The following is a 19,963-nucleotide window of genomic DNA, read 5'->3' as shown; positions in this document are numbered from 1 at the left end:
CCATCGTTGTTGAACTCAACAATACCCGAGGCGACAGACAAGAGTTTTTCCATAGCAACATTCTGAGGTGTGGATATGAATGCAAGCGTATTAGGGGGACCGTTGATATCAACATAAGTATGGTGAAGACCAGGAAGATGCAACTGAAGACGAGATGGAGCATACAGAAGCTACAGCAGGTGTCATGGCAGCCGTAGAGTCCAAGCTCTTGGGAATACGAACCTCGTTGGAGGCGGTATCGATGATAGCCTTGAGGGCCTTGAGGTCAGGATATCCAATAATTAGATCATGAGCTAGTTCACGAACAACATGACAGTGAAGGACCACCGGAAGTTCACCAATGAGCGCAGAAGATTTGATCATTCCCAAGGACGAGTTAGTTTGGTTGTTAGCTGTTGTGAAAGTGATACTCATGGAGCTATCGGGTACCAGTTGTAAGAGATCGGCTACTGAGGAGCGCATAACCGTCACTGATGCACCTGTATCAATTAGAGCAACCACCAAACGTCCACCAAAGTTAACCTTGATCTTGGGTGTAGATGAAGTACATGTTGGTACTGAGATACTATGGATGCCAGGAAACGTGTAAATAGGATCGTCGTCAATTGGAATACAAGCATAACCCTGAGCTGGGTTGGAGATGGCGCTCACGTACTGCACAGTAGAAGATGGTGCTGGTGCTGGCGGTGTGGGAGGTGCTGGTTGATCCTGGTGTTCAACAGCATGGACATTGTTCCTTTTAGCCTTTTCCCGGGGGCATTTCTTCGAGTAATGACCAACGACTCCACAGAAACCACAGATTGGCTGTCCATCTTGAGTCCATCGACGCATAGGATGTTCTTTGCGCTTAGGTTTAAATTGTTGTTGAACTGCATCGACTTCCATGGGTGTGGGTTCGTTCAAAGCAGGAGAGGCCGGTTGCATGGCTAAGAAGTGATCGTTGCCAAGGAACAGGACATTCTCACGAATAGCAGCAGCAGCAGCCAGTGTTTTCCAAGTATCTGCTGGATCGATGATACCGAGAAGGGCGGAACGAAGTTCAGGTCGAAGGTTACTGAAGAAGATGTGTCGAAATACATCGTCGGAGAGGGTGTTATCTTCAGGAAAGTCAGCCACGATAGTCTCAAAATGCATTTTATATTCAGCAACACGGCGTTGTCCTTGTTGAAGCGCTTCCAAACGTCGGCGACACAGAGATTTCTGAACCAGCGGATCGATTCCATAGACGCTTTCTAGTTTAGCTTTAACATCAGCGGCGCTAGAGAGGTCTGCGACACGCATAAGCCAGTCGGTAGCCTCCTGGGGCAAATATTTCAGCATTTGCATGTTGCGAGAGCCGGCGCTACACATACCAAGGGCTTTGGCGGAGAGATGAAATTGCTTGATCCAAGAAGTGATATCTTGGCCTTTGGTATAAGGTGAGACCAGAGCAGTGTTGTTAACCCGTTGTTCAGCTAACAAGGCAGCCAGAGAATTGACTTCTTGGGAGGTTTCAGGTACATTGGGCACAGATGGGTTGGGCGTGGTAAAATCAGACATAGGGTAGGTATGTATGAGAGATAAGTGCGATATAGTTATAGAGCTATAGAGTTATAGAAGTTATAGAAGTTATAGAGTTATAGAAGTTATAGAGTTGTAGGGCGCAGGAAAAGAAGCAGCTACTCCACCATAAAATAAGATTGAAGTCGGTTGTTAAATATAGACCAAGTGACTGGCGAGAAAGTTATTAGAGGGAATTATATATGGAGAATTCCGTTCGCTAAAACTGTTTAACAGACTTTTTGATTGAAAATAAAGATAATGTTTATTGAATGATAATTGATTGATATTTATATGTTTTTACTATGTTGCCGCAGTACTGCGGTTGTACTGCGGTCAAGCTCTAGTGTTGGATAATATACTGCGGTTAAGGGTTATAACACCGATGGGTCAGATGACTTGACTGGTTTTAGAACAGTACCTGATGACCTGTGTATCCACAACAAATTGAGGTAAGCCTAGTTGCTCTGCCACTTTCTTAGAGACAGTGCTAATTGCTGCACCCGTATCTACCAAAACCTCCTGTTCTTGTTCGTAACATTGGATAGGAATCTTGAATCTCCTTCGGCCTCGATTTTCATTCATGTTGTTGCTGGTTTCGTGTGTTGTGTTTTAAGGTAAAGTAAAATTATAAAAAGACTATAGGAGTAGTTTGAGACTGTTTATAAGATTGTCCTTTATTAATAAATGAAATATACGAGTATTTATATAAAAGACTGTCTGCTGTGTTCATATCTCTAGTGCTATCTTGAAGTTATCATTGATTAACCAAAAATGTATACGATTATTACATAGTCACTAATTTAGTCTTGTTCTAATAAATGTTAAGTCTTCTTAACTCTCTTTGCTTTAAACTAAATTTTAAGTATTTCTCAGACGTACTAACTTAGACTTGTGATGTAATATTCTTATAGTTCTTACTCTGACATTTATTGTTAAGCTTATATCACAAATGGTATCAGCATGGATAAACCTTTGTTAGCTCTAATATGGCTATAGCCTTGCTAGGTCACCACATCGTGCATAATCTCTTGAGTTTGTAATAAATGCAAGAAAATATCATCATCCATTTCGACCGGTTGGTTAGATTCATCTTTTTCCGTTAACTCTTGATTGTTCTGTTTAAAAGATTTAACTCGACAATCTCGTCGAAGATGTCCCACCTTGTTACATTTGAAACATGTTCTCGTTTCCCCCGTGCCACTAAAAGCCTTGCCGCGAGATCCACCACCGCCTTGAGATCCACCACCGCCTTGAGATCCACCACCACCTTGAGAGCCACCACCACCTTGAGATCGACCACCGCCATAATATCTACCACCGTTACCCGAAGAGTTACCTTGACCATACCTGTGCTGTTGGTGATCTTGATAATTTTGATCACCTCCACTGTTGGTTACCTGAGACACTTGGGTGCTGTCCGATCCGGAAGAGTAATTGTCGTGATCGAGGCTATATACTTAATATATGACTCTATCTACACTTCTTAAATCTTCCATTTGATAATCCTAAATATAATTCTTATTGGTACTTTATATTAAATACTGATCATTTACTTTATGTACAGGCTTGATCTCATATCATCCTTCATACAAGTATAAGGCATACATTTAAATAATAACATGAATATGAAAACATATGAAGGTTACATCAGCCACGTTGAGGTGCCACAGCTATCTTTAATAAGAACTACATTTTCCCCTGAATGTTGTGCTACAAGACATACACAGTTTAAGAATGAATGTTATTGTTATTGTTATTGACATCTCATTATGGTCTTTCTATATGGGATCATTACATCCGAGTATTATCTGGATAAATCTACCCATAACCGTCATCAGCCCATCTGTGATCAATGTCTGAAATAATGTGTATATAAAGACCCCCTTTTATTTGTTTAATAAAGCTTTAGTTTATTTTTGCAGTTTGATAATTTCACTTTGTTAAATTTCACATTTTATTCTTAATTCGCTATTATCACTCTCGAATTTCTCAGTAATTTGTGATTGGGCCCATGTAGGTATTAGATAATTTAGATTTGGCCAGTGAACGTTCTATTTCCGTAGCGATGTGTATACCGTCGGCCAGAGTTTGAGCACGGTTCATGATGACTGCCTTTTCCAATTCTGGGTGTAATTGATCGTTAAGATAATCCAGTTGGATGTTGGCCTGATAAATACCGGCACGTTGTAACAGTGTAGTAATGCCTGGACCGAATTCTTTCATGGGCTTGTTTCCTTGTTTATAGCTCTTTAACTCATTGAAAGCTGCGAGAGTAGGATCTGTGAAAATTGAGAAATAAAAAGGGAAAAGTAATTGGGAAAATAAAGCAAGTAAAGAAATGAGACTCTACAATCCTTTATTATAAGTTGGAGAGTTTGTCATGATAAAAATAGAGGTCCTTTTTATATTCAATTATTACTTCAAGATTTTTCCTGCGCAGATCGAATTGACTATTTACCCGCAAACTGGGAAATGGTAGAATTAGATTTAGAAATCAGTTACATATGAAACATAGCTTATTGTTATATACAAGGAGCTAGTTGACCCATATCCGGCACTTCTAGAGCATTATAGTTTATCCATTCAATGGCAGGGTCCTTGATTGGATTACTAAAATAAATTTATGAGAAACTAGAAGATTCGGCAGCTACTCGACCAATCCAGGAACGATTATGAAATCGGATCTTAGTTTGACATATGAGGGAGCTGGTACTGTGTCGTACCAATAGGAATGTATTCGCAATATGGTACTTATAATACATAGGTTATATGTATTATAATTGAGTGACAAGATAAGAGTAATTGTATTCGTGGAATTAGGCGTCAAATACGACAGGATCCATTCCTTGTGCATGTTGATGTAAAAATGCTTCCTTCAACTTATTCCAATTTCCCAGTACCGTTGGGTCTAACCCGATTAACCAGTCCATGCTATCACCCGTAAGAACTGCCGTCATCTCCTCCGATTTTTTATCTTCGGTAAACCCCAGATATTTAGCCAGTACTTCATACCTTTGCATCCATTGTTGAGCCTCATGAGCCGATCCTTTTTCAAAAGTAGGAAATTTATGTCGTTTCCGTCTTTCTAAAAAGACCCGTTGTTGGTTCATAGCCTTGTTTTCCTTATTCTCTGGTTTAAGTAATGTGGTTCGCTGCAATTCGTGGTCATTCACGCCACTGTGACATTGAGTGTTGACTTGAGCTCGTTGCAGTTGAGATTCTAAAAGTAGGATTCGTTGTTGCATCAGCTTCAACTCGTCGCTTTCCGTCTTTTCTTGAAGCTTGTGTTTTCCTTGTTCATCCTTGACAATGTGGGGAGGGTTGTAAGCGCCAGTAATCATCAGCTGATAATCATAAGGAAGATCCAGATCTCTACAAACCGAGAGTGTCGGCCATTGAAGTTCATGAACCATTCGGGTCAAGTCCATACCCGGTATAGAATGTAAAAGATACGTAAGTACCTGATTCAATCTAGACCTTTCATTGTTTACCTGGCCATCCAAATTTTTGACAATGCGATGTACCTCGTGAGCTTGGTCTTGCTGTTCAGAGATGAGTATCTGTAAGTGGATACAATCAGCGGGAGCCAAATATTCCAAAGATTTTGCGATAGCCATTGATCTTTGTTGTTTCACCGTTGCTTCCTCCAGAAGTGCTTGTCGGTTCACCTGGACGTACATTGCTAGTTCATCAAATTTCTGTTTAGCCTCCGTAAAGTGTGTCCTGAGAAATTCTCCATCCATCTGAGATCCATCATCCACAATAGACATATCACCGTTGCGAACGTCCGAAAAATCCAAAAAAGGAGTATTGGTATCTGCTGCCTTTTTTGTTTTTGCCGTCTTCTCCTGGATACTCGCAGAGGAATAGTTAGCTGTAGACTTAAAAATTGAAAGATCCACCTCCTCTTTCTTCTTGCCTTTGGGGTCCGAATCAATAGGTTTCATAGTATCCGTAGAAGAGGTTGAACTTGGGGTGTCAGTAGGACCGGGTTGTTCATAGTGTTCGAACTTTTCGAGCTTGCACCGATCTTGCGCCAGTTCGAACGAAGCTCGAACCGAGTTTTTGTACTCGAGTTTGCGCCACTTTTTTTGGGTTCGAGCGAGCTTCGATCGATGCTCGCTCGGCTAAAATGTCGATAGTAGTCACTTTAAAGTTAAGGTCCTTGAAAGACTACCGATGGCATTTCCCCTTGATTTTAATCTTTTCTTCCCTTTACCATTTTTTTTTATTTATGCTCTAATAATTCCAATTAAAATGCTTTGGACTTTTATTTAATTGTACAACCAACAAAAACATTTACCATAGAAAATGAAACAGTGTTGCACACTAGAGTGCATCCGGAGTTCAATAGCAAAATCAATTTTGTGACATTTTGAAGGATTCACCTCCGACTCGTACAAACAATATAAAAGGAAATAGATTTATAGCCAGATCTTAATGTGGGGGAAGGTTTTTTTTTTTAAAAAAAAAAATTTCAGGATATTTATTTATTTTTTGGGGGGGGAGTCTAATTTTTTTTTTGGGGGGGGGAGTCTAAGGATTTTTTTTTTTGGTTTTTTTTTTAATGGAATGAAAGCCATTAAGGAGCAACTAAACAGCACGTCTGTGTGATCGATATTCTTTGGAAAACTTTCTGATAATCTCATCAGCCTCCATGACATCTTTACCCTTGCTATACGCGTCGATATATCTATAGGCACGGTTATAATACCGTCTATTGATTTTAGGACCGTGCACAACCTCATCATTGTCCAAAAACTCATGGATTCTAGACGTCAGAGTATAAAAGGAGTAATCACACATCATTCGTGAATATCTTTTGGCTGCACCCCAATGTCTTTCAATCCAGTTAGTCTCACAGTGATACTTTGGGTATAATGTAAAGAGTTGACCAGCCTCGAACGTCACAGTCTCCAACATATTCTTCTGCGCCAAAAAATCAGGTTGCTGAGAAAGCAAGTACTCAGCACAGCAGCCAGGTCGAACAGCAGGATCATGCACTGTACCAGAAGGGCATACCTTGCGCAGCGAAGCATTCTTGTCCAACAAGCCGCGCTCCCTCAACAAAATGAGCGTGCCTCTGAAGACCTCACGTGCCTACAAAATATAATGAAATCATTGAAATTTAGATTTTCATGTCATGTATTAAGTTCAAATATTTACTCTTGGAAGCCTGTATTGATTCATGAGGTCTTCAAAGGACACTGGTTGCTGCTTTGCCCTTCTGGTAGCAACAATCTTCTTCACGGCTTCCATATTCACCGTCTCGGTCCGGTACATGGGCTGGGCCTTCACTCGACCTTCCTTATCAGTAAAAGTGGTATCCCGAAACCTATACTTATTTGTATCTTTATACTCGGTGACACCGGAACTCATCCTTGAGGCAACAAGAGCATCATCAGCCATGGCTTTGTGGTTAGAGCTCTGGTCAAAGGCAAAGATACCAATACAATCAGGATGTAATTCATTAAAAAGAGGAATTACATCTTTTAATTGATTAGTTAAATCAATGTTCGTCCAATAACCATCGCCGTTACTGTTACCAGGAAGAAAGATAACTCTTGAAGTTATTTCAATACCATTGACGGTACCTCTCATTGTTCCATGGCAAGGACACATAAACGAGCTAACCATAACAGATCTTCCTTGGCCCTTAGGAATGATCATGGATTCGTTCTTCTCACACCAACGAGTGACTTTACAATCATTTGAATAAAATATTGATTCGTCGTGAGTAACTAAAACCATCTTCTTTTCATTTTCCTTCAGGTTAGGTTGAACTGGTTCTGAATTCTCATCGTCGAGTGTATAGGTTTCCATACGTTTGTGCCATTCCATCATTTGTTGGGCCCACTTAATACGATAAGAAATGACGTCCGGCCGTTCATGTCCATCAAAGTAACATTGATCTTTTCCTATGCACATACCACAAAAAAAACATTAAAGTTTAACCATTAGTAACTATTAATTAATTGCATCTTGTATTTACCTGTCTTGTATTCGAACCCCCATGACTTCAGGTAAGTTGACAAAGCATCATTTGACAGAGGATGTACTTCATCATTTACAATCACATCTGCATCAACCTGTACTTCCGTCGTCATGGCCAAGACCTCCGGTAAGACGTGCTGTCTTAAATAAAGTCGAAGAGCCGGGATACTTCTAAATGTGGCTTTCTGGCCACGAATCCACTCCACGCATTTCTCTTTCACAAAAGGATCACTCAGGATTGATCTCCTCTTCGCATGCTTTCCTTGTTGGTGGAGAGGGATACTTCCGGTCTCCAAGTAAAGCCCCAACCAAATACGGGCTACGCGAAAACGGTAAAATTTTGATGGATCGTGCCAGGAGTTGTTGACCGCACGATCTGCTGCATCAGAATACGCTTCACCCGCCAAAAGAAGCACCATCATTTCCTTCACAATCTTGTATTTCAGATACTGAGTGACACCTTCCATATGTTGTTCACCAGTAGATGCATTACAAAGAACCAATTTTGGATCAATGAGTGGCAACATTGTATGGATTTTTTCCAATGTTGCTTCATCAGGGAATCTGGACTTGTATGGCCCCTTTTTCTTCTTCATAATGGGTGCAAGTTTTTTGGTCAACTTGAAAAAATCGGTCAAGGAACGTGTGCCCACAGCGGCTTTCTTCCAAGCAGACTTCTTACGACTGATAGTTTCGCGTGCGTATTCAATTTTACGCGTGTATCTCTGCGCACCAGTGGTCTCACTAGCGTTTTTCCACGAGATGGGCATAACTTCGACATCACCTTGAACATCTTCGGAATGGTGAATTTCAACATCGCTGAACTCTCTCACAGCAGCCTCAGCAGCCTCAGCAGCAAGCATTGCAGCTTTCTCTAACGTTGCAGCTCTAACTTTTTTCCCTTGGTTCATTCTTTTTCTTGATTTAGCCATTGGATATGTTATTGTTTGTTTTGATAGATGATAAAAACTTTGCAAAACGTCAAAAATTAAACTCTCAATCCCAAACCTTAAAAATTATATGATTCAAACTCCTATAGAGTTTCGTATGGAACTTTAATATAATATTACTAATCTTTCAGTCAATTTATCAATTGGCGCAGACTATTATAACATATTCATATATTTACAAATAAACTCTTTTAATTAAAAGAGAATATACTTAATACAAAAATGATGGCAAGTATTTCAAAGATTTTTCCCATATAGCAGCTAAATCTTGCTGCGTTTAAAATATAAAAGATTTGGGGGGACAGTTATTGACACTTAAAAGGGAATTTGCACCTTGTTTGGATATTTCTTGCAATTGGCGTTAACTAATACAAATTTAAAACATATATTATAAGCTACATCTTCAATTAATAAGGATTCTACTTAGTATCAAAATGACGAGGAGCATTTTAAAAAAAAAAATTATTTATATCAGCCATCGGATTGGAGCGGGCTATGTTACAATTGGTCTTGAGCTATGGTAATTTGAAAGACATATTTCTCACCCTTTATGTACTTTTTTTTTGTTGGCGGTGACAAGAACAGATTAAAAGTATTATTTATAATGTATATATCAATTTTAAAAAGATTCTACATAGTATCAAAATCACGGGGAACATTTCAATGTTTTTTTTATTTATATCAGCCATCGGATTGGAGTGGGCTGTGTTACAATTGGTCTTTTGAGTAATGGAAATTTTAAAGACATATTTCTCACCCTTTATGTACTTTTTTTTTGTTGGCGGTAACAAGAACAGATTAAAAGTATTATTTATAATGTATATATCAATTTTAAAAAGATTCTACATAGTATCAAAATCACGGGGAACATTTCAATGTTTTTTTTATTTATATCAGCCATCGGATTGGAGTGGGCTGTGTTACAATTGGTCTTTTGAGTAATGGAAATTTTAAAGACATATTTCTCACCCTTTATGTACTTTTTTTTTGTTGGCGGTGACAAGAACAGATTAGAAGTATTATTTATAATATATATATCAATTTTAAAAAGATTCTACTTAGTATCAAAATCACGGGGAACATTTTGAAGAGTTTCTTCAGCATAAATTTAATCAGATTATGTAACGCTGTGATTCAATTGTTTTAGATTTGATGATCAGTGTCATAAATGTTTGCAAGAAAGGTCATTTGCCTTCTGCTTACTTTAGTATAACGCGCTTAATATTACAGCATAAAAACATAATAAGCAACGAGATTCTTAAATTTCAAAGAATTATAATCAGTACAAAAATGCTAGTGAACATTCTAAAGCCTTTGTCCGTCAATAAGAACATCCGATAAGAGCTCGCTGCGTTTAAACAATTTGTCCTTTCTTAAAAAACCTGAAATGAATAACGGCATTTTTTTATTAATTTTGGGCAAAGAGAATATTAATTACATGTCTAGATTTGTTTGTGAACTTTATCATCTAAGTACATGGCCAGCTTAAGTATGCCTGCTGGCGGTAATTAGATTTTTGGCGGCAGATGCTTTAGTTTAAATGTCAGAAACGGTGAATTAAATATCCGGAGCAATCCTATTGGCTAAAATAAAAAAATTTGTTCAAATTTTGGCTGTATGTGACAAGTTGAAGCCCCCCCACCTAAAATCACTTTGTAAAAATGGGGATTCGGCTTGCTTTTCTCACAAAAAAATTGTGTAGAACTGTTTTAACTATCATTTAAAACGTATAATAGTGAGCAAAAAAAAATTTAATAATGAAAAAAAAGGGTTGGATTGATTCGAAAGTACCTCCCTGCTTAAAAAAAAAATTTTACTATTGAACTCCGGATGCACTCTATACCCAACTAAGCCAATTCTTTACAGCAACCATAGTAACATGACGTAGCAGAATTAATTTAAACTTTCATGTTCACAAATCCAAATGTTTTATAATTATAGATGCAGTAATAGTTTGATTTAATTATCCGAATTTGGTGTTAAGGCTGGTGAAAAAAAAACATTTCTTTTTCTTTTTCCAACTTCTATTTCAATAAATAACAATTTTATTATCATAATTTTCTGTAATTAACATCACTTTGACGTGCACTTTGTGTAATAAAAAGGGCGAGCGAGTTCGAGCTATCGTATTCGCAACCGAGCCGAGCTTAAGAAACTTCGAGCGAGCTCGAGCTGTAAAAAATTGCATCCGAGCGAGCTTCGACTGGAACACGATCGAAGCTCGCTCGAGAGTTTCGATCTTCATTCCGAACACTAGTTGTTCATCAGTAATTTTGGCCATTTTAGCTACTCCACCAATGTAATATTAAGACGTTCGGTAATTGAATAGAGTTTAGAGATAATAAAAGTAAGATCCTTTATTTAATAATGATTGTTTGGAGTATTTATAGTTTAGGGATAATTGCTGCGGATGGGATAAGTATATGTGTTAGTGTAATTCAGGATAAGTATAAAGTGCTGCGGTCTTGACGACGCAGCCGTTAGATAGTGATACGAGAGTGAGAGTGGCTTGACTGGATATTCGGAGTTTAGAGTATTACAAAAAAAATTGGTAAATTTGTGACTGTTTTTTACAATTCCTAATTCCTATTATTTTTATATATTAATTGTTAGATGGTAATGATTTATAATTGTGATAAGCTGTTACTGTGCTTATCACTATCTTATGCTTGAGAAACTATATTCTGTGTATGTTACACAGAAAAATGGCTGTCTATCTTTTATGATTACAGCAGGTATATTTGGATTTGAAGATACTCTGTGAGGTAGCACAGAGTTTTCTTTTTCTGTTTCCTTATTATAGAAATTATGTCCCTGTCTATGACTAATGGTAAAATGGTGATAAGGATATTTTACTGTCATATCCGTATCTCAAATGGTATTATGTATTTCATTGGTTGTATGCTTTGTTATGCAATTGTGTATATTTATTATTGGCTGTAGCCGTTATTATTTATGTAGTTTATGTAGTTATATATTCAAAGCCATTAACGCGCACCCGGTAATATTTCCTTTTTGGGATATTCACACCCGGTATACGACTCTAGCAGCCGAGACTTAAATATTTGGGTGTGGATATTTTTTTTCCACACCCGTAGCATTTCCACACCCATGATTTTTCCACACCCGTATTTTTTTAGCGCTGATTGCACGCCCATATACACTTGAATTTTGTATCCGAGACAAACAATGTACACCGAAAAGCTTTAAATATTAGAAATTAAGTGGTAGAAAAGTGCTTGTCTTTTTTTTTTCTGCTTTGGGAATCAAAGTAGATGGATGTCTGGCTGACTGGGAATCGAAAAGTCTTAAGAATTAAGTGGGCGTCTGACTAACTGGGAATCGAAAAATCATAAAATTTAAGTGGGCTTTTGACTGGGAATCGAAAAGTCTTACAAATTAAGTGGAAATCAACTTAATAAAAAAAAAGATATAATGTAGTTTTTATTCTGTATTTGAAGTTGGGGAAGGAACTAAAGGTTCACCCAAGTGGCTAAGAAAAGAAATACAATTTGATCTGACACTGGCGTATATGTAATCATTCGCAGCAAAACAACGGTGAAGAAGTTTCATAGTCAGCTTAGACATTATGATTCTACGGCATGTTCCAAGGTTGCTACTTTTTGTGAAAAGGAATTTTTTTAATTCATCTTTGTGCTTTTCGTTTGATTCCCCTAAATCTAATGTCTCAGGCATATCTTCCACATCAATACCGACAAGCATTGGTACTGTGATAGTTGAGGATAGAGATAGATAAAGAAAAACAATAAAATACTTTGAGACTGCTTATAAGTTTTATTCAGTAAAAGTAGATTCAAAGATTCCGAGGGTTCTATTCTAACTATCAGTTTGCATATTTATATATGTTAAGAGAAATCGGATTATGAATTTAGTTTGATAGATAAGTTACACAGCACTAAAATAGTGCTTGTAGTTGGATATGATATAATGTATAAGAAATTAGTTCGTGTTGTGATGTAATAACGTATGGGGTGATGAAGTGAGATTTAATTTTAATATTGTTTTATGGTGTGATTAGTAACAACAGTAGGTGGATCACCACATTATCCCCACCCAGGTATTGACTAATACCGACAAAATTATGAAGATCTTTTAATTGTTCTTTATTTAGAGTTTTGACGATCATTCTTATTTTTAGTCGATTTATTTTTCTTTACCGGGCGAGAGCTTACTTTGTGATTTAAATCCTTCATCTCATTCAACTTACGTTTATTGGCTTTATTAATGGCTTTGATACTCTCAGGGGCTTCACCTATTCTTCTGTAATAATCAGAGATGAACTTTGGATCAGTAAAGTTTTCCTCAGGTTCCCAAGTATCATCAGCTTCATTGTAACCTAACCATCTGCATCTATATTGCAGCTTATTATTATCATCTCTACGATGTCCTATTATGGCTTCCACTTCGAAGTATTGTTCCTGAGGGATAATTTTATCGGAGACAATTTTTAGGTTTGAAGGTGGAAAGTTCCTAGGCTCAATAAATCCTTTTTCATTTCTTAATACATATGTGCCAGCAGAAGTTTTTCTTACAACAGTGTAATATCCTTCATAGTTAGGATATAGCTTATTTTGCTTTTCTTGAATTAAGATCATTACTGTTGCACCAACTGGAATGTCAATTAACTTGTGGCTTGCATCAAACTTTTCCTTTTGTTTATCAGTGACTTTCTTTGTCTGCCCATAGATTGCAGGGTACACTATTTCTCTCATGAGTTTTATTTTGTTATGTAATTCCTTATTTGTTCTTTCCGTGGTTATTTTATCCGTTTCCTTTTTATAATCTGTAAAGTCATTTGTATTCCTTCCGAACATTAACAAGAATGGTGTACTTTTAGTTCGACTGTTATACTTGCAATTTAATTCCAACTGTGTAGACGCGACCATTATATCCCAGTCAGCAATATTTCCATTTATTTTCTTTTTTATGGTTTTCACAGCGGATTGCACAGCTCTTTCAGTAGCTCCATTAGATCTTGGATGATACTGCGAGATCAAAGCATGGTCAAACCCAATATTGCTTTTTATGCATGACATACACCTATTGACGAATTCGGTAGCCTTATCGCTTTGCAATTTTCTAAATGGGCCGAAGGTGCAGATTACTTCCAACACAACACTTGCAACAACCGCTGCCGTCTTATCAGGTATAGCTCTTAACACATAATATTTGGTTGCTATATCTATCATGACTAACAGATAATGATTGCCTCTTCTAGATGTTACAAATGGACCAGCCAAATCAATTCCCCAACTGTCGCCAGGAAGAGCAGCTAATACAGGTCTTAATGGATTGTAACCTTTTCGTGCTATATTGTGTCGTTGACATGGAACACATGCCTTAATTAACTCATTTGCATCCTTCTTTAAATTAGACCAAAAAATGCCTTTACGTTTTAATGCATGTAATACGGCTTCGACTCCGAAATGTCCTTTAACGTGCTCAAGTTTTAATAGTTCGTCACGCTCTTGTTGAGTAGGAGGAGTGAAGTATTCACCACTGGTTTCGCTAGGTAATGGTTCCATAATTGCTGCTCTATTTCGCATGATGAATTTATCCCCACCCAGTTCATTAGATAGTGCATAATCGTCCTCAAAGAGTCTGGATAACGTGTCGGGTAAGACATTGGATATACCAGGCAAATGAACGATGTCAAAATCATACTGTAAGATGGTATCCATCCATGAGATCATCATGAGATTGGCAATTTTTTGTGTATGGAGATAGGTTAAAGCTTTATGATCAGTGTATAAGGTAAATTTAGATCCGTAGACATACTTATGAAATTTCTTTAACGAGAATACTAATGCGAGTAATTCTCTTTTCGTAGCTGAATATTTACGCTCACTTTTAGATAAACTCTTTGCGACGAATGAAATAAATTTCTTTGTACCATTAATTTCTTGATACAAAACTGCACCAATACCAGATAGAGAGGCATCACAACTTATAGAGAAGGGAGCATTCATGTCGGGAAAGGCTAATACAGTATCGCTTATAAGCGCTTTTTTCAAATTGTCAAAAGCTTTCTGATGGTTATCATTCCATAATTTATCAAGTGATTTTTCATTTCGTAAGGAGTCAAGTGGAGACATTATAGCAGAAACATTGGGGATGAAGGATCTGAAATAATTTATGAGACCACAATAACGCATGATATCTTTTCCAATTTTGGGTTGAGGGAATTCCAACACGTTTACAAGTTTACGTCTGTCAACGCTGACACCAGAAGGAGTTACACGAAATCCCAAAAGATAAATTTCCTTTTGAAAGAAACATCACTTATCAGGATTCAACTTCAGGTTTACTTCAGTTAATCGTTTTATCAGCATATTTAGATGTTCTTTATGTTCTTCAATGGATTTACTCGCACAAACAATATCGTCAACGAAATATCGAACACAAGGTAAACCTTCTAATACGATACTCATTGTTCTCTGAAATTGTGAGCTAACATGACGAATGCCAAAAACAGTGCCTATAGGTTGATATTGAACACCACGCCAAGTAAAGCTTAATTTATGTGCATCTTCAGGATTTAACTTTAACGAGTTAAAAGCAGACTTAAGATCCAAGGTTGAATAGACAGTTGCACCCTTTAAATCCTCAAGAAGCTCACTGATAATAGGTAAGGGCATACGGTCAATAGATTTTAACAAACAATTAATATGTCTGGGATCATGACAGACGCGATATTCTTTTACTTGTCCCTTAGCATCAGTCTTCTTGACTACAGTTAGCGGAGTATTCCATTCTGTATTAGCAGGGGCAATTTTAGTAATACCATTATCGAGCCATTCCTTTACTTGGTCATCTACAATGCTTTCCATCTTAAGAGGGACTGGATAAGGCTTTCTATACGCGGTTACATTAGGTGGAGTATCCAAGGATACAACACTTTCAGGTATAGTGCAGAATGAACCTTTAGGAATTGCTTGATTGGCTTTAATAGCAGGTTGAATGTAATCTAACGCTTCTTTGTATTCATTAGGAGGACAGGCTGGACAATTTTCCTTTAATTTGTTTTCAGCTTCAATTGATTCAAGAAGTTCACTCGTATTGTTATAACGCTTGTCAGCTTCAATAACGGCTTCTTGGGAATCATGATCATCATACGAGGTAGGAAGACCATAAATTCCGATTCCAAATAATGACATACAATCAGTACCAATACTAAATTGATAACTGTTATTTTCAGGAGCAAGATTCATAACCTCAAAGACACGTTTTATAGTTTTATTATTACAACCAACGCTTAATTCACAAGTACCAATCCTTTTTACAAAAGTATTCTTATCCGCAGACCGAATGAAGTAATTATAAAAATTATGCTTATTTAATTGGTCTTTACTAACATGATTTATAAACTTTATTTTAATATTATTTTTTCTACAGAACTCATAGTCCACCGAACTAAAATTTGCGCCGCAATCAAATAAGGAGAACGTTCTAATAGAATTATCGATAGTAATAGGAAAGGTAATAGTATCAGTATCAATGTTTTTAAAATCTCTTGTTACATCTTTTATATTTGCAGACTTACAATCAAGAGCTAAACGCGCCATTGACACATTATGGTCCATATTCTCATCTTCATCAACAGACGAGGAAGGCTCACCACCTCTCATTGCCATTCTTGACACCTTATTCCTTTGAGCTTGCTTAAACTCTTCACAGCGGTGACCATAGAACCAGGTCTTACCACAAAAGGAACAAGGTTTCTTACCAGAAGAGGACGAGGTAAAAGGTCTCTTAGGGCCCTCACAAGCAACAAAATTATTTTTTTAAAGATCCCGATTAAGGACTTTTTTTTTTTTTTTTTTTTTTTTTTTTTTGTGAAAGGTTACTTCAGACTTCCAAAAGAGAGCTTTTTCCAAAATCCATGACGTTGCTTTTTAATGACCCTTTTTGAACGATTAAAAAATAAAGTTCAATCAAAATGCTATCCTATCTGTTATTATTTTTCTCGGACTTTTTTTTTCGCCCTTTTTCCTACATACTTTTTATTTTTAGAAAAACCAAAATGAACCCATCCCAAATTGTTACTGTAATTTCTGAATTGCAACAAGTTTTATTTAGACTCGACGAAGAAGCTGAGAGTATGGACGACGATATCCAAATGATTATGGAATCAGACAATACTGCACTTTACCGACAACAACGTCTCCAGTACAGTTTTATTGCAAACGATTACCGCAACCAATACGGTGTTGCAATTACCAGTTTGCCAATGTTTTTTTCGGGTGAATATGTTGAAAGAACGAGAACAGTTATCGACGCCGACGGTAGAAGGGAAACTCGTAGATATCACTTCTGGAGTTTGGAACACCCCTTCCTCAATGACGATGACGAAAATCAAGTAAATAGTTATCGTGCAACTTACCGAATGGGCAAAGACGCTTTTGAGAATTTGGTGAATGAATTGTCCAACCACGAAGAGTTTAATTTTGTTGCTCCCAATGCTATTCCTGTCTACATTCAGGTCGCAACGGCCTTATTTCGCTTGGCTAATTGCCATGTCGGATACCGTCAAGCGTACATGCTTTTAGGTGTTTCCTATGGTAGTTATAATAACTTCACCAGAAGGACACTTAAGGCAATCAAGGGAAGGCTTGGTCACTTGTTGGCTTGGCCTACTGATCCTGAAGCGGCTAGAGCTGTAGCTCACGGTTTTGGGAGTGATAATGGACAGCGACTAAACGGTGTTATCGGTGCTGTAGATGGAAAAAACTTTACGATCCACAAGCCTTCCCCAGACGAATTTGGTGCTATGTTTCGTGATCGTAAGAATGACTACTCTGTTAAGTTAACGGCTGTTTGTGACTCTAACATGAGATTCACATATATCTCGGTAGGCGACTCAGGTACCGTAACTATGGATTAACGGATTTAAAATCAAAACTAAACACAATACTTATTCTTAGGAAGAACTCACGATGCTGCTGCTTTCAGATCCAGTGACATATATTACGATATTCTTGAAAATCCTGAAACGTTCTTTCCAGACAATACGTTTATCATCGGTGACTCTGCGTACCCTTTGGGGCCTAATCTCATCACGCCATTTCCTGAAAGTCAATGCATAACGGATTCAAGAAAACGTACGTTTAATTTCGTTCATTCTGCGACAAGAATGGCGATTGAAAAAGCATTCGGTGTCTTGGTTGCTCGTTGGAGATTCGCTAGCAAGTACATTTATGTCTACGATCAAATGGATGTAAACGAAATTATTACGGCGTGCTGTATACTACACAACTTTTGCATTGATCTTCGAGACCCTGGATTTACAGACGATAGTCCGATGGAAGGTCGTGGTGCTGCCAATGTAGAAAATGAATCGTCTCAAAATGTAAATGGAAGTACTAGAAGAGTAAATGTATTTAATGAATTGATGACACATAGAACTGAAGGTGTTAGAAACTTTACTGGATAAGTAGAAAAAAAAATTTATAAAAAAAAAAACTTAATTGTTATTAACTGAAGGATCAGCGGCAGGAGGGGAATTGTTAGGAGGGGGAGGGGGAGAAGAAGCAGACGTGGGAGAAGGGGTGGAAGTGGGAGAAGGAACGGAAGTGGGCGAAGGAGCAGGCGTTGGAGAAGGAGCGGGACGAGGGAGAGAAGAAGCAAACAAATCCACCATGCGGTTTATGGCCAAGCTTGCATCTCTTTGCCATCCAGAATTTTGACGTCTCAAAACCATTGTCTCACGCAAGATATCCCGGTCAAAGACATCTCTATCAATGGTATGGGCATACACACGGTCCATATGTGCCACATCGACAGCCCTACGCTCGTTGGCAATTTCACGGTCTCGTGCTCTTTCCTCTCGGTTTTGGTCTTCCAAAGCCTCCAAATGACCAGCCATGAACCATGTTGAGGCATTGACATAACGAGGACGTTGGGTAGGTCTTCTACCTTCTTCTTCTTGATCATCATCATCATCAACACCGGCACGACCTCGTCTTCCAGCAGGAAAATTACCTCCACCAAGGCTATAATGTTTCGCCTGATTCGTCCATTTGGACGAATTTTTAGTAAGTGTTTACCCACTTACCCAAAAAAAACGAATTGGGTAAATTTACCCATTTACTCGTTTGGACGAATTTTTTAGTAAGTGTTTACCCATTTACTCAAAAAAAACGAATTGGGTAAATTTACCCATTTACTCGTTTGGACGAATTTTTTAGTAAGTGTTTACCCATTTACCCAAAAAAAAACGAATTGGGTAAATTTACCCATTTACTCGTTTAGACGAATTTATAGTAAGCGTTTACCCATTTACCCAAAAAATAATAAATAAAAACAAAAAAAAAAACCTCTCCCTTTCAGCCTTCAGCCAAATGAAAAACTTTCGTTTATATATATTGAATCATTTAATACATTCATTCGTTTGAAAAAATTGGTTTGCAGTTTTAAAAGTTGATTATATATTTTATTTAAAAGAATGAAATTAAGATTTATTTATATCTTGATACTTAAGGACAAATTGCTATATAGAAGGATTACTACTTAAATGAGCTAAAAAGTAAACGGTACATGGCATAACATGAAGGCATTGATTATTTTGTATAGGAAGCAACGTATAATCTAAAAACAAGGGGGATAACCAAAGTTTTCTAAATGAATATTAGGTTAGTTTATGATAAGAAGACTCAAAATTGATACGCACTAATTCCTTTTCTAAAGAGAGTAGCCGCCACAACGGTAAAAACAGGAAGCATAAGTCTGAAGAGATAATTAGAGAAATGAAAAGCCATAAACGAAAAACACTTACTTATAGCACTGGCGTAGTACATTGTAAGCACGGCCTTTATACACCTGTCTATGCTGATTTAAAAGAGAGATAAGTAAAGGGATGGACTTCAGAGATGGAATGGTGAGTTCACCAGAGTGTAATTGCAAAAGAAGTAAGCCCAGACGTTTATTCAGTTACATGGTTACGAGAAACAAGAACGAATAAAAGTAATTTTTTTTTTAAAAAAAAACTGATTTATTGAGGTAAAAAGAAAAAAAATAGATATTAAAAAAGAAAAAAGGAAAAAGGAAAATGAAAAAGAAAAGGAAAAAGGAAAATGAAAAAGAAAAGGAAAAAAAAAAAGACTCCGTTTATATGTACTTTTTAGAGGTTGGTGTTACGACGGAGGGATGACTGGAGGCAGATAATTTTTTTTGTATACGCGGCTTCTTGACAACAGGACACTATGACAAATACTCGTCTGCTTCAGGTAAATGGAATGAATGAGTAATTTTAAGTTGATCTCAATTTTTATTCACCCAATCTGGGTAAGTATCCGCCCATAGACGAATGCTCGTCTGCTGCAGGTAAATGAAACGAGTAAAGTAATTTTTATTTACCCAATGTGAGTAAGTACTCGCTCATAGACGAATACTCGTCTGCTGCAGGTAAATGGAATGAGTAAAGTAATTTTTATTTACCCAATGTGAGTAAGTACTCG

At 37.4% G+C, this 19,963-nt stretch overlaps 3 protein-coding genes across 3 annotated transcripts; all 3 read right to left on the bottom strand.

The window, feature by feature from the left end:
• Window positions 1-8: 8 nt before the first annotated feature.
• On the bottom strand, window positions 9-1,785 carry EV154DRAFT_453785 (uncharacterized protein; the record flags this gene model as incomplete). The annotated part of the gene is made up of 3 exons (XM_051597296.1): window positions 624-1,785; window positions 166-557; window positions 9-143 (listed from the first exon to the last, which is right to left on the bottom strand). Coding segments are annotated over exons 1-3 (1,443 nt in total), but the record flags the coding sequence as incomplete, so codon positions are not given.
• Window positions 1,786-1,875: 90 nt separating this feature from the next.
• Window positions 1,876-2,124, bottom strand: EV154DRAFT_571685 (uncharacterized protein; the record flags this gene model as incomplete). Its single annotated transcript, XM_051606281.1, has 2 exons — window positions 1,876-1,900; window positions 1,961-2,124. The coding sequence occupies 2 exons, from the start codon at window positions 2,122-2,124 to the stop codon at window positions 1,876-1,878; spliced, it is 189 nt and encodes a 62-aa protein (XP_051450595.1).
• A 1,407-nt stretch (window positions 2,125-3,531) lies between these two features.
• Window positions 3,532-5,489, bottom strand: EV154DRAFT_488335 (uncharacterized protein; the record flags this gene model as incomplete). Its single annotated transcript, XM_051599097.1, has 2 exons — window positions 3,532-3,789; window positions 4,443-5,489. The coding sequence occupies 2 exons, from the start codon at window positions 5,487-5,489 to the stop codon at window positions 3,532-3,534; spliced, it is 1,305 nt and encodes a 434-aa protein (XP_051450594.1).
• Between the last annotated feature and the right edge of the window lie 14,474 nt (window positions 5,490-19,963).

The sequence above is a fragment of the Mucor mucedo genome (assembly GCF_025094135.1).
Source record: "Mucor mucedo strain NRRL 3635 chromosome Unknown EV154scaffold_240, whole genome shotgun sequence".
NCBI lineage: Eukaryota > Fungi > Mucoromycota > Mucoromycetes > Mucorales > Mucoraceae > Mucor > Mucor mucedo.
This window is presented reverse-complemented; position numbering and strand designations above follow the sequence as displayed.